At 61.9% G+C, this 14,422-nt stretch overlaps 1 protein-coding gene across 1 annotated transcript; it reads left to right on the top strand.

Moving 5' to 3' along the window:
• Positions 1-382: 382 nt before the first annotated feature.
• On the top strand, positions 383-14,409 carry ARHGAP35 (Rho GTPase activating protein 35; the record flags this gene model as incomplete). Its single annotated transcript, XM_039391302.1, has 6 exons — positions 383-4,301; positions 7,796-7,940; positions 10,395-10,472; positions 11,486-11,617; positions 13,807-13,912; positions 14,297-14,409. Coding segments are annotated over exons 1-6 (4,279 nt in total), but the record flags the coding sequence as incomplete, so codon positions are not given.
• Between the last annotated feature and the right edge of the window lie 13 nt (positions 14,410-14,422).

Here is a 14,422-nt window from a genome sequence, read left to right on the forward strand (position 1 = left end):
TGAGTGAGTGGTTGGGGGTGCAGTGACGCCGTGCCCACCACGGCGAGCCCTTGGTTGGGTGGTGAAACCATGAGTGAGTGGTCGGGGGTGCAGTGACACCGTGCCCACCACGGCGAGCCCTTGGTTGTGTGGTGAAGGTGTGCCCATGCCCCCGGTTGGGTGGTGAAGCTGTGAGTGAGTGGTCGGGGGTGCAGTGACGCCGTGCCCACCACGGCGAGCCCTTGGCCGGCTCCGCCACCTCTCCACCACCTCCAGTCCCTCCCCGGCGTCCCGGTGCAGGACGTACCAACCCCCCCCCCCGGGCACGATTCGGGTGCCGGCCCCCGAACCACCGATTCCACCTCTCATCTCTCCTTTTCTCTCTCTCTCTCTCTCTCTCCCAGGGGGACTCACCGGCCACCTGACGCCGCCGACGGGGACCAGCACGGCCTGAGGCAGCGGGATGGGAACGAGGAGCGGCCCCGCCCCGGCGCCCTGAGCCCCCCCCCCCTGGAGCCGGAGCCGCGCCGGGCGCCGCGACCCCCCCGGGCAGCAGCGGCAGCAGCAGCAGCAGCAGCAGCAGCAGCGTGTGAGCGGGACAGGATGATGAGCGGACAATGATGATGGCCAGGAAGCAGGACGCCCGCATTCCCACCTACAACGTGAGCGTGGTGGGGCTGTCCGGCACCGAGAAGGAGAAGGGGCAGTGCGGCGTCGGCAAGTCCTGCCTCTGCAACCGCTTCGTGCGGCCCAGCGCCGACGAGTTCCACCTGGACCACACGTCGGTCCTGAGCACCAGTGACTTCGGGGGCAGGGTGGTCAACAATGACCACTTCCTCTACTGGGGGGAGGTGGTGCGGGCGCTGGAGGAGTGCGTGGACTGCAAGATGCACGTGGTGGAGCAGACGGAGTTCATCGACGACCAGACCTTCCAGCCCCACCGCAGCACGGCCCTGCAGCCCTACATCAAGAGGGCGGCGGCCACCAAGCTGGCGTCGGCGGAGAAGCTCATGTACTTCTGCACCGACCAGCTGGGGCTGGAGCAGGACTTCGAGCAGAAGCAGATGCCCGACGGGAAGCTGCTGGTGGACGGGTTCCTGCTCTGCGTCGACGTCAGCCGGGGCATGAACAGGAACTTCGACGACCAGCTCAAGTTCGTGTCGAACCTCTACAACCAGCTGGCCAAGACCAAGAAGCCCATCGTGGTGGTGCTGACCAAGTGCGACGAGGGCGTGGAGCGCTACATCCGCGACGCCCACGCCTTCGCCCTCGGCAAGAAGAACCTGCAGGTGGTGGAGACCTCGGCCCGCTCCAACGTCAACGTCGACCTGGCCTTCAGCACCCTGGTGCAGCTGGTGGACAAGAGCCGGGGCAAGGCCAAGATCATCCCCTACTTCGAGGCGCTGAAGCAGCAGAGCCAGCAGATCGCGGCGGCCAAGGACAAGTACGAGTGGCTCGTGAGCCGCATCGTCAAGAGCCACAACGAGGCCTGGGCCAACGTGAGCCGCAAGATGCAGCCGTCGCCCGAGTACCAGGACTACGTGTACCTGGAGGGCACGCAGAAGGCCAAGAAGCTCTTCCTGCAGCACGTGCACCGCCTCAAGCAGGAGCACATCGAGCGCCGGCGCAAGACCTACCTGGCCCTGCTGCCCCAGGCCTTCGACGCCCTCATCCCCGACCTGGACGAGATCGACCACCTGGGCCGGGGCAAGGTGGAGAAGCTGCTGGAGGCCAAGCCCGACTTCCTCAAGTGGTTCGTGGTGCTGGAGGAGACGCCCTGGGACGCCACGAGCCACGTGGACAACGTGGAGAACGAGCGCATCCCCTTCGACCTGATGGAGACGCCGCCCGCCGAGCAGCTCTACGAGGCCCACCTGGAGAAGCTGAGGAACGAGCGGAAGCGGGCGGAGATGAGGAGGGCCTTCCGGGAGAACCTGGAGACGTCGCCCTTCATCACGCCCGGGAAGCCCTGGGAGGAGGCTCGGAGCTTCATCATGAACGAGGACTTCTACATGTGGCTGGAGGAGCCCGTGTACATGGACATCTACGGCAAGCACCAGAAGCAGATCATAGACAAGGCCAAGGAGGAGTTCCAGGAGCTGCTCCTGGAGTACTCGGAGCTGTTCTACGAGCTGGAGCTCGACGCCAAGCCCAGCAAGGAGAAGATGGGCGTCATCCAGGACGTGCTGGGCGAGGAGCAGCGCTTCAAGGCCCTGCAGAAGCTGCAGGCCGAGCGCGACGCCCTCATCCTCAAGCACATCCACTTCGTGTACCACCCCACCAAGGAGACGTGCCCCAGCTGCCCCGGCTGCGCCGACTCCAAGGTGGAGCAGCTGCTCGGCTCCCGCTTCATCCGGCCCTCGGAGCGCAACCAGAAGAACCTGCTGCTGGACTCCAACATCGACAGGATCAACCTGGTGATCCTGGGCAAGGACGGGCTGGCGCGGGAGCTGGCCAACGAGATCCGGGCGCTGTGCACCAACGACGACAAGTACGTCATCGAGGGCAAGATGTACGAGCTGTCGCTGCGGCCCATCGAGGGCAACGTGCGGCTGCCCGTCAACGCCTTCCAGACGCCCACCTTCCAGCCCCACGGCTGCCTGTGCCTCTACAACTCCAAGGAGTCGCTGTCCTACGTGGTGGAGAGCATCGAGAAGAGCCGCGAGTCCACCCTGGGCCGCCGGGAGAACCACCTGGTGCACCTGCCCCTGACGCTCGTCCTGGTCAACAAGAGGGGCGACGCCAGCGGGGAGACCCTGCACAGCCTGGTCCAGCAGGGCCAGCAGATCGCCAGCAAGCTCCAGTGCGTCTTCCTGGACCCGGCCTCGGCCGGCATCGGCTACGGCCGCAACATCAACGAGAAGCAGATCAGCCAGGTGCTCAAGGGCCTGCTGGACTCCAAGCGCAACCTCAACCTCGTCGGCTCCACGCCGGGCCTCAAGGAGCTGGCGGACGTGGACCTGCGCATCGTCATGTGCCTCATGTGCGGGGACCCCTTCGGCGCCGACGACGTGCTGCCGCCCCTGCTGCAGGCCCAGGCCTGCCGGCCGGCGCCGGGGAGCGGCGGCGGCTCCTCGGTGCTGCTGGAGCTGCCCGTGGGGCCCCACAAGCGGCGCACGGAGCTGTCGCTGCTGTCCTACCACGCGTCCTTCGGCGTGCGCAAGAGCCGCCTGGTGCACGGCTACATCCTCCTCTACTCGGCGCGGCGCCGGGCGTCGCTGGCCGTGCTGCGGGCCTTCCTCTGCGAGGTGCAGGACATCGTGCCCGTGCAGCTCGTGGCGCTCACCGACGGCTCCGCCGACATCCTGGACAACGACGTGAGCCGCGAGCAGCTGGCGGAGGGCGAGGAGATCGCCCAGGAGATCGACGGGCGCTTCGCCGCCGTGGCCTGCGGCCAGCCCGCCCAGCACAAGCTGGAGCTCTTCCAGCCCTTCTTCAAGGACGTGGTGGAGAAGAAGAACATCGTGGAGGCCGCCCACATGTACGACAACGCGGCGGAGGCGTGCAGCACCACCGAGGAGGTGTTCAACTCGCCCCGCGCCGGCTCCCCCCTCTGCAACTCCAACCTGCAGGACTCGGAGGAGGACGCGGAGCCCCCCGGCTACAGCCCCTTCCGGGAGGAGCCCGCCGTGCCCGCCCTGCCCAAGGACCACTCGAAGCTCTCCATGGAGCTGGAGGGCAACGACGGGCTGTCCTTCATCTCCGTCGTGAGCACTTTCGAGAGCAAGCTGAACAACAAAGTACCTCCCCCGGTGAAGCCCAAGCCCCCCGTGCACTTCGACATCAAGGGCGACCTCTCCTACCTGGAGCAGGGCCACCGGGACGGGCAGAGGAGGTCGGTGTCCTCCTCGGGCTGGCTGCCCGCCGACTGCTTCGACCCCTCGGACTACGCCGAGCCCATGGACGCCGTGGTGAAGCCGCGCAGCGAGGAGGAGAACATCTACTCGGTGCCCCACGACAGCACCCAGGGCAAGATCATCACCATCCGCAACATCAACAAGGCGCAGTCCAACGGCAGCGGCAACGGCTCGGACAGCGAGATGGACACGAGCTCCCTGGAGCGCGGCCGCAAGGCCCCGGCGGCCGCCAAGCCCGCCCTGTACCGGGCGCGGTGCCCGCGGCTCGGCCGCTTCGCCGGCTACCGGCCCAGCCTCAGCCTGGGCAGCGACGACGAGCTGGGGCCCGTCGCCCGCAAGAAGGAGGAGGAGCAGAGCTCCCAGGGCTGCTACAAGGGCGACAACGCCGTCATCCCCTACGAGGCGGCCGACGGGGAGGACCCGCGCAGGAGGAACATCCTGCGCAGCCTCAGGAGGACCACCAAGGTCTGTCCTGGCTGAGGGGGGGGCTGGGGGTGGTGGAAATCACTCCTGGTTGGATCAGGGAATGTTCTGGGTTGGGAGGGACCCAAGAGGGTCGTGGAGCCCAGCTCTGGAGGGAATGGTCCATCCAGGAGGTTGAACGTCCTGCGCAGCCTCAGGAGGGCCACCAGGGTCTGTCCTGGCTGAGGGGGTTTGGGGGTGGTAGAGGAGTTGTTTTGGGGTCACTCCTGGTTGGATCAGGGGATGTTCTGGGTTGGGAGGGACCCAAGAGGGTCGTGGAGCCCAACTCTGGAGGGAATGGTCCATCCAGCAGGAGGAACATCCTGCGCAGCCTCAGGAGGACCACCAAGGTCTGTCCTGGCTGAGGGGGTTTGGGGGTGGTGGAAATCACTCCTGGTTGGATCAGGGAATGTTCTGGGTTGGGAGAGACCCAAGAGGGTCGTGGAGCCCAGCTCTGGAGGGAATGGTCCATCCAGGAGGTTGAACATCCTGCGCAGCCTCAGGAGGGCAACCAAGGTCTGTCCTGGCTGAGGGGGTGGTGGGGTGGGCTTTGGGGTCCTGGAGAAGTTGGGTTTGGATCAGGGAATGTTCCAAGAGGATCATGGAGCCCAGCTCTGGAGGGAATGGTCCATCCAGGAGGAGGAACGTCCTGCGCAGCCTCAGGAGGACCACCAGGGTCTATCCTGGCTAAGGGGGTCTGGGGGTGGTGGAAATCACTCCTGGTTGGATCAGGGAATGTTCTGGGTTGGGAGGGACCCAAGAGGGTCGTGGAGCCCAGCTCTGGAGGGAATGGTCCATCCAGGAGGTTGAACGTCCTGCGCAGCCTCAGGAGGACCACCAAGGTGTGTCCTGGCTGAGGGGGTGGTGGGGTGGGCTTTGGGGTCCTGGAGAAGTTGGGTTTGGATCAGGGAATGTTCCAAGAGGGTCGTGGAGCCCTGAATGGTCCATCCAGGAGGAGGAACATCCTGCGCAGCCTCAGGAGGACCACCAAGGTCTGTCCTGGCTGAGGGGGGGGCTGGGGGTGGTGGAAATCACTCCTGGTTGGATCAGGGAATGTTCTGGGTTGGGAGGGACCCAAGAGGGTCGTGGAGCCCAGCTCTGGAGGGAATGGTCCATCCAGGAGGTTGAACGTCCTGCGCAGCCTCAGGAGGACCACCAAGGTGTGTCCTGGCTGAGGGGGTGGTGGGGTGGGCTTTGGGGTCCTGGAGAAGTTGGGTTTGGATCAGGGAATGTCCCAAGAGGGTCGTGGAGCCCAGCTCTGGAGGGAATGGTCCCTCCAGGAGGAGGAACATCCTGCGCAGCCTCAGGAGGACCACCAAGGTCTGTCCTGGCTGAGGGGGGGGCTGGGGGTGGTGGAAATCACTCCTGGTTGGATCAGGGAATGTTCTGGGTTGGGAGGGACCCAAGAGGGTCGTGGAGCCCAGCTCTGGAGGGAATGGTCCATCCAGGAGGTTGAACGTCCTACGCAGCCTCAGGAGGACCACCAAGGTGTGTCTTGGCTGAGGGGGGGGCTGGGGGTGGTGGAAATCACTCCTGGTTGGATCAGGGAATGTTCTGGGTTGGGAGGGACCCAAGAGGGTCGTGGAGCCCAGCTCTGGAGGGAATGGTCCATCCAGGAGGTTGAACGTCCTGCGCAGCCTCAGGAGGGCAACCAAGGTGTGTCCTGGCTGAGGGGGTGGTGGGGTGGGCTTTGGGGTCCTGGAGAAGTTGGGTTTGGATCAGGGAATGTTCTGAGTTGGGAGGGATCCATGAGGATCATGGAGCCCAGCTCTGGAGGGAATGGTCCATCCGGGAGGTTGAACATCCTGTGCAGCCTCAGGAGGACCACCAGGGTCTGTCCTGGCTGAGGGGGGGGCTGGGGGTGGTGGAAATCACTCCTGGTTGGATCAGGGAATGTTCTGAGTTGGGAGGGATCCATGAGGATCATGGAGCCCAGCTCTGGAGGGAATGGTCCATCCAGGAGGTTGAACATCCTGTGCAGCCTCAGGAGGACCACCAAGGTCTGTCCTGGCTGAGGGGGGCTGGGGGTGGTGGAAATCACTCCTGGTTGGATCAGGGAATGTTCTGGGTTGGGAGGGACCCAAGAGGGTCGTGGAGCCCAGCTCTGGAGGGAATGGTCCATCCAGGAGGTTGAACGTCCTGCGCAGCCTCAGGAGGACCACCAAGGTCTGTCCTGGCTAAGGGGGGCTGGGGGTGGTAGAGGAGTTGTTTTGGGGTCACTCCTGGTTGGATCAGGGGATGTTCTGAGTTGGGAGGGACCCACGAGGTCACGGAGCCCAACTCTGGAGGGAATGGTCCATCCAAGGGACCAGTGGTGGGGGTGGTGGCACATCCAGCTGGTCACTGGTGGTGTCCCCCAGGGGTCACTGGTGGGGGTGGTGGCACCAGTTGGTCACTGGTGGTGTCCTCAAGGGGTCACTGGTGGGCACAGTGACACCAGTTGGTCACTGGTGGTGTCCCCCAGGGGTCACTGGTGGTGCCTCCAAGGGGTCACTGGTGGGGGTGGTGACACCAGTTGGTCACTGGTGGTGGCACCAGTTGGTCACTGGTGGTGCCTCCAAGGGGTCAGTGGTGATGACACCAGTTGGTCACTGGTGGTGCCTCCAAGGGGTCACTGGTGGGGGTGGTGACACCAGTTGGTCACTGGTGGTGTCCCCCAGGGGTCACTGGTGGGCACAGTGGCACCAGTTGGTCACTGGTGGTGGCACCAGTTGGTCACTGGTGGTGCCTCCCAGGGGTCAGTGGTGGGGATGATGACACCAGTTGGTCACTGGTGGTGTCCCCCAGGGGTCACTGGTGGGCACAGTGGCACCAGTTGGTCACTGGTTGTGTCCCCCAGGGGTCACTGGTGGTGCCTCCAAGGGGTCACTGGTGGGGGTGGTGACACCAGTTGGTCACTGGTGGTGGCACCAGTTGGTCACTGGTGGTGGCACCAGTTGGTCACTGGTGGTGTCTCCCAGGGGTCACTGGTGGGCACAGTGGCACCAGTTGGTCACTGGTGGTGGCACCAGTTGGTCACTGGTGGTGTCCCCCAGGGGTCAGTGGTGGGGGTGGTGGCACCAGTTGGTCACTGGTGGTGGCACCAGTTGGTCACTGGTGGGCACAGTGGCACCAGTTGGTCACTGGTGGTGGCACCAGTTGGTCACTGGTGGTGCCTCCAAGGGGTCAGTGGTGGGGGTGATGACACCAGTTGGTCCCTGGTGGGCACAGTGGCACCAGTTGGTCACTGGTGGTGGCACCAGTTGGTCACTGGTGGTGCCTCCAAGGGGTCAGTGGTGGGGGTGGTGACACCAGTTGGTCACTGGTGGTGCCTCCAAGGGGTCACTGGTGGGGGTGATGACACCAGTTGGTCACTGGTGGTGGCACCAGTCGGTCACCGGTGGCGTCCCTCAGGCACAGAAATTATTAAAAACACCCAACCCCCCCCAAATCGAGAAGAGCCCCAAAAACACCAAACCCGGGACAAACCAGTAAAAACTCCTCCCGAACCCCGGCAGAAACCAAAGCCGAAGGCGCGGCCCTCGGTCACCAAGAGCACGTGGGAGAGCAGCTACTTCGGGGTGCCCCTGGCCAGCGTCGTGTCCCCCGAGCGGCCCATCCCCGTCTTCATCGAGCGCTGCATCGAGTACATCGAGGCCACGGGTGAGGAAACCCCCTCCCAGGGGATTTTTGGGAAGAGCCGGGCTCGGCCCGGTCTCCGTCGGCGTCCCCCCGGGAGGAGGAGGAGGAGGAGGAGGGTTTGTTATTCCCTGGAGAAACCACCAGCCCTGGGCCTTCGGGTCCCCTCCCGGACCCTTCAGGGCTGATCCTGTGGGTGGGACCTTTTTTGGGGCTCCACAGGTTTTTTGGGAAGCATCAAACTCTTCCCTGGATGCTTCATTATTCCCTGGATCCTTCATCATTCCCTGGGCGAAGGAACTTTATTATTCCTGGAGAAACACCAGCCCTGGGCCTTCGGGTCCCCTCCCGGACCCTTCAGGGCTGATCCTGTGGGTGGGACCTTTTTTGGGGCTCCTCAGGTTTTTTGGGAAGCATCAAACTCTTCCCTGGATCCTTCGTCATTCCCTGGATCCTTCGTTATTCCCTGGGAGAAGGAACTTTGTTGTTCCCTGGAGAACCACCAACCTTGGCCCTTCAGGTCCCCTCCCAGACCCTTCAGGGCTGATCCTGTGGGTGGGACCTTTTTTGGGGCTCCTCAGGTTTTTTGGGAAGCATCAAACTCTTCCCTGGATCCTTCGTCATTCCCTGGATCCTTCATCATTCCCTGGGTGAAGGAACTTTATTATTCCTGGAGAAACACCAGCCCTGGGCCTTCGGGTCCCCTCCCAGACCCTTCAGGGCTGATCCTGTGGGTGGGACCTTTTTTGGGGCTCCTCAGGTTTTTTGGGAAGCATCAAACTCTTCCCTGGATCCTTGGGAAGAGCCGGGGTCGTCCCAGTGTCCCTCGGTGTCCCCCGGGAGGAGGAGGATTTGTTATTCCCCAGGAGAAGGAACCTGCTGGAGAAACACCACCCTCGGGCTTTTGGGTCCTATCCCAGACCCTTCAGGGCTGATCCTGTGGGTGGGACCTTTTTTGGGGCTCCACAGGTTTTTTGGGAAGCATCAAACTCTTCCCTGGATGCTTCATTATTCCCTGGATCCTTCATCATTCCCTGGGAGAAGGAACTTTATTATTCCTGGAGAAACCACCAGCCCTGGGCCTTCAGGTCCCATTCCAGACCCTTCAGGGCTGATCCTGTGGGTGGGACCTTTCTTGGGGCTCCTCAGGTTTTTTGGGAAGCATCAAACTCTTCCCTGGATCCTTCATTATTCCCTGGGTGAAGGAACTTTGTTGTTCCCTGGAGAACCACCAACCTTGGCCCTTCAGGTCCCCTCCCAGACCCTTCAGGGCTGATCCTGTGGGTGAGACCTTTTTTGGGGCTCCTCAGGTTTTTTGGGAAGCATCAAACTCTTCCCTGGATCCTTGGGAAGAGCCGGGGTCGTCCCAGTGTCCCTCGGTGTCCCCCGGGAGGAGGAGGATTTGTTATTCCCCAGGAGAAGGAACCTGCTGGAGAAACACCACCCTCGGGCTTTTGGGTCCCCTCCCAGACCCTTCAGGGCTGATCCTGTGGGTGGGACCTTTTTTGGGGCTCCTCAGGTTTTTTGGGAAGCATCAAACTCTTCCCTGGATCCTTCGTCATTCCCTGGGTGAAGGAACTTTATTATTCCTGGAGAAACACCAGCCCTGGGCCTTCGGGTCCCCTCCCGGACCCTTCAGGGCTGATCCTGTGGGTGGGACCTTTTTTGGGGCTCCACAGGTTTTTTGGGAAGCATCAAACTCTTCCCTGGATCCTTCGTCATTCCCTGGATCCTTCATCATTCCCTGGGTGAAGGAACTTTGTTGTTCCCTGGAGAACCACCAGCCCTGGGCCTTCGGGTCCCCTCCCGGACCCTTCAGGGCTGATCCTGTGGGTGGGACCTTTTTTGGGGCTCCTCAGGTTTTTTGGGAAGCATCAAACTCTTCCCTGGATGCTTCATTATTCCCTGGATCCTTCATCATTCCCTGGGAGAAGGAACTTTGTTGTTCCCTGGAGAAACACCAGCCCTGGGCCTTCAGGTCCCCTCCCAGACCCTTCAGGGCTGATCCTGTGGGTGGGACCTTTTTTGGGGCTCCTCAGGTTTTTTGGGAAGCATCAAACTCTTCCCTGGATGCTTCATTATTCCCTGGGAGAAGGAACTTTATTATTCCTGGAGAACCACCACCCTCAGGCTTTGCTGGTCCCCCCCCAGCCCCTCGGGGTGGGACCCTTTTTGGGGTCCCCCTTCCCCTCCCAGGGGTTTTTGGTGCCGAGTTCTCCCCCCGGGACAGCCCCAATTAACCCCGGAACGAGCTCCAGGGTTTTTTTTTTTTCCCCCTCCTCTGGAATTTTCCCCTGGAAGGGGCAGCCCAAGGAAAGGAGGGAAAGGAGCAGCTCCTTCTCCTTCCTCCGGGTTTTCTGCCCCCAAAAACCCCCCAAAAACCCGACCTAAAGTTCAACCCGAGCTTTGGGGTGGGCGGGGAAGGAAAACTCTGGGATTTTGGGGGAGCTGGGAATGAGGTTTGTGCTGTTCCCGCAGGGCTGAGCACGGAAGGGATTTACCGGGTCAGCGGGAACAAGTCGGAGATGGAGAGTCTGCAGCGACAGTTTGACCAGGGTAACACCCACGGGCACCCCGAAAACGGGGCTGGGAACCCTGAAAATGGGTCTGGGAACCCTGAAAATGGGTCTGGGAACCCCGGAAACGGGTCTGGGAACCCCAAAAACGGGTCTGGGAACCTCAAAAACGGGTCTGGGAACCCCAAAAATGGGTTTGGGAACCCTGAAAATGGGTCTGGGAACCCCGGAAATGGGTCTGGGAACCCTGAAAATGGGTCCGGGAACCCCGAAAATGGGTTTGGGAACCCTGAAAATGGGTCCGGGCACCCTGAAAATGGGTCTGGGAACCCCGAAAATGGGTCTGGGAACCCCAAAAATGGGTCTGGGAACCCCGAAAATGGGTCTGGGAACCCCAAAAATGGGTCTGGGCACCACGGAAATGGGTCTGGGAACCACCGAAAACGGGATCCCAGGGTGGGTTTTGGGGTCTGTGCCCCCCAAACTGCTCCCTGGGGATGTTTTTGGGGTCTGAGCCCCCCCAAACTGCTCCCTGGGGATGTTTTTGGGGTCTGTGCCCCCCAAACTGCTCCCTGGGGATGTTTTTGGGGTCTGTGCCCCCCAAACTGCTCCCTGGGGATGTTTTTGGGGTCTGAGCCCCCCCAAACTGCTCCTTGAGCTCCCTGGGGATGTTTTTGGGGTCTGAGCCCCCCCAAACTGCTCCTTGAGCTCCCTGGGGATGTTTTTGGGGTCTGAGCCCCCCAAAACTGCTCCTTGAGCTCCCTGGGGATGTTTTTGGGGTCTGTGCCCCCCAAACTGCTCCCTGGGGATGTTTTTGGGGTCTGAGCCCCCCAAACTGCTCCCTGGGGATGTTTTTGGGGGTCTGAGCCCCCCAAACTGCTCCCTGGGGATGTTTTTGGGGTCTGAGCCCCCCCAAACTGCTCCCTGGGGATGTTTTTGGGGTCTGAGCCCCCCCAAACTGCTCCCTGGGGATGTTTTTGGGGGTCTGAGCCCCCCCGAGCTCTCCCTTGGCTGGGTTTTGAGGCTCTGACCCCCCCGGTTGTGCCCCCCCAGACCACGGGCTGGACTTGGCCGAGAAGGATTTCACCGTCAACACGGTGGCCGGGGCCATGAAAAGCTTCTTCTCGGAGCTGCCGGAGCCGCTGGTGCCCTACGCCATGCAGGTGGAGCTGGTGGAGGCCCACAGTGAGTTAATTAGCCCCCTTAATTAGCCACTCCCGCCTCCTTTGCATATTTAACCCCTCCCACCGCTGATCCCACCCCTCAATTCCCACCCCCAATCCCAGATTCCCCCCCCAGTCCTGGTTGTTTTTTGGGGGGGATCGATGATCTTGTGGCCCTGATCCTTTAATTAACCCCATTAATTAACCCCATTAATTAACCCCGCCCTCCTCATTTGCATATTTAACCCCTCCCTCCGCTGATCCCACCCCTCAATTCCCACCTTCCAATCCCAGATTCCCCCCCCAGTCCTGGTTGTTTTTGGGGGGAACAATGATCTTGTGGCCCTGATCCTTTAATTAACCCCATTAATTAACCCCGCCCTCCTCATTTGCATATTTAATCCCTCCCACCTCTGATCCCACCCCCTCAATTCCCCCCCCCAATCCCAGATTCCCCCCCCCCCCCAGTCCTGGTTGTTTTTGGGGGGAACAATGATCTGGGTGCCTGACCCTTTAATTAACCCCATTAATTAACCCCACACTCCTCATTTGCATATTTAACCCCTCCCACCGCTGATCCCACCCCTCAATTCCCACCCCCAATCCCAGATTCCCCCCCCAGTCCTGGTTGTTTTTGGGGGGAACGATGATCTTGTGGCCCTGATCCTTTAATTAACCCCATTAATTAACCCCATTAATTAACCCCACCCTCCTCATTTGCATATTTAACCCCTCCCACCTCTGATCCCGCCCCTCAATTCCCACCCCCAATCCCAGATTCCCCCCCCAGTCCTGGTTGTTTTTTGGGGGGGATCGATGACCTTGTGGCCCTGATCCTTTAATTAACCCCATTAATTAACCCCATTAATTAACCCCGCCCTCCTCATTTGCATATTTAACCCCTCCCACCGCTGATCCCACCCCCTTTAATTCCCACCCCCAATCCCAGATTCCCCCCCCCAGTCCTGGTTGTTTTTGGGGGGAACGATGATCTTGTGGCCCTGATCCTTTAATTAACCCCATTAATTAACCCCATTAATTAACCCCACCCTCCTCATTTGCATATTTAACCCCTCCCACCGCTGATCCCACCCCTCAATTCCCACCCCCAATCCCAGATTCCCCCCCCAGTCCTGGTTGTTTTTGGGGGGAATTAATGATCTGGGGGCTCTGATCCCTTAATTAACCCCCGTAATTAACCCCACCCCCCTCATTTACATATTTAACCCCTCCCACTGCTGATCCCACCCCCCAATCCCAGTTTCCCTCTCCCCTCATCCCCCCGAGGGCCGGGGGGTGATTTTTGGGGGGTTCCTTGGCCCCAAACCCCCCCCCCTTCCCCTGGGAGCGGGAATTCCGGGGGAGGGGCGATTCCAGGAGCGGGAATTGCGGGGGAGGGGCGATTCCAGGAGCGGGAATTCCGGGGGAGGGGCGATTCCAGGAGCGGGAATTCCGGGGGAGGGGCGATTCCAGGAGCGGGAATTGCGGGGGAGGGGCAATTCCAGGGCCCCGAATTCCGGGGGAGGGGCGATTCCAGGAGCGGGAATTGCGGGGGAGGGGCGATTCCAGGAGCGGGAATTCCGGGGGAGGGGCGATTCCAGGAGCGGGGAAATTGCGGGGGAGTGGCGATCCAGACGGGAATTCCGGGGAGGTGAGTCCAGGAGCCGGTTGGCGGGGGAGGGGCGATTTCCAGGAGCGGAATTGCGGGGGAGGGCGATGTCCAGTGGGCGGGAAATTGCGGGGGAGGGGCCTGCCAAGGAGCGGGAAATTTGCGCGGGGGAGGGGCGATTCCCAGGACGGGAATTCGCGGGGGAGGGGAATTCAAGAGCGGGAATTCCGTGAAGGGGCGATTCCAGAGCGGGAATTCCGGGGGAGGGCAGTTTCCAGGAGCGGGATTCCGGGGGAGGGGCGATTCAAGGAGCGGGAATGGCGGGGGAGGGGCGATTCCAGGAGTGGGAATTCCGGGGGAGGGGCGATTCCGGGAGCGGGAATTCCGGGGGAGGGGCGATTCCAGGGCCCCGAATTCCGGGGGAGGGGCGATTCCAGGAGCCCTGAATTCCGGGGGAGGGGCGATTCCAGGAGCGGGAATTGCGGGGGAGGGGCGATTCCAGGAGCGGGAATTGCGGGGGAGGGGCGATTCCAGGAGCGGGAATTGCGGGGGAGGGGCGATTCCAGGGGCCCCGAATTCCCGGTTTTTCCCCCTCCCGCCAGAGATCAACGACCGGGAGCAGAAGCTCCACGCGCTGAGGGAGGTGCTCAGGAAGTTCCCCCGCGAGAACTACGAGGTCTTCAAATACGTCATCGGGCACCTCAGCAAGTGGGTCTGGGGGCACCCCAAAAACTGGGCGGGGGCTCTGGGGGGACCCTAAAACCTGAGCAGGGGCTCTGGGGGGACCCCAGAACCTTGGGGAGCCCCAAAAACTGGGGAGGGCTCTGGAACCTGTCGCATTGTCCCCCTGTCCCATTGTCCCCCTGTCCCACTGTCCCCCTGTCCTCACTGTCCCCCTGTCCCATTGTCCCCCTGTCCCACTGTCCCCCTGTCCTCACTGTCCCCCTGTCCTCACGTCCCCGTCCCCCACCACCCCCCAGGTTGAGCCACCACAACCGGGTGACCCTGATGACCAGCGAGAACCTGTCCCATTGTCCCCCTGTCCCACTGTCCCCCTGTCCCATTGTCCCCCTGTCCCCCTGTCCCCCCCAGGGTGAGCCACAACCACCAGGTGACCCTGATGACCAGCGAGAACCTGTCCCGTTGTCCCCCTGTCCCACTGTCCCCCTGTCCCCCTGTCCCTGTCCCATTGTCCCTGTCCCAGGGTGAGCCACAACC

The sequence above is a fragment of the Pipra filicauda genome, unplaced genomic scaffold (assembly GCF_003945595.2).
Source record: "Pipra filicauda isolate LSUMZ 115617 unplaced genomic scaffold, ASM394559v2 scaffold938_size83336_pilon, whole genome shotgun sequence".
NCBI classification, from domain to species: domain Eukaryota; kingdom Metazoa; phylum Chordata; class Aves; order Passeriformes; family Pipridae; genus Pipra; species Pipra filicauda.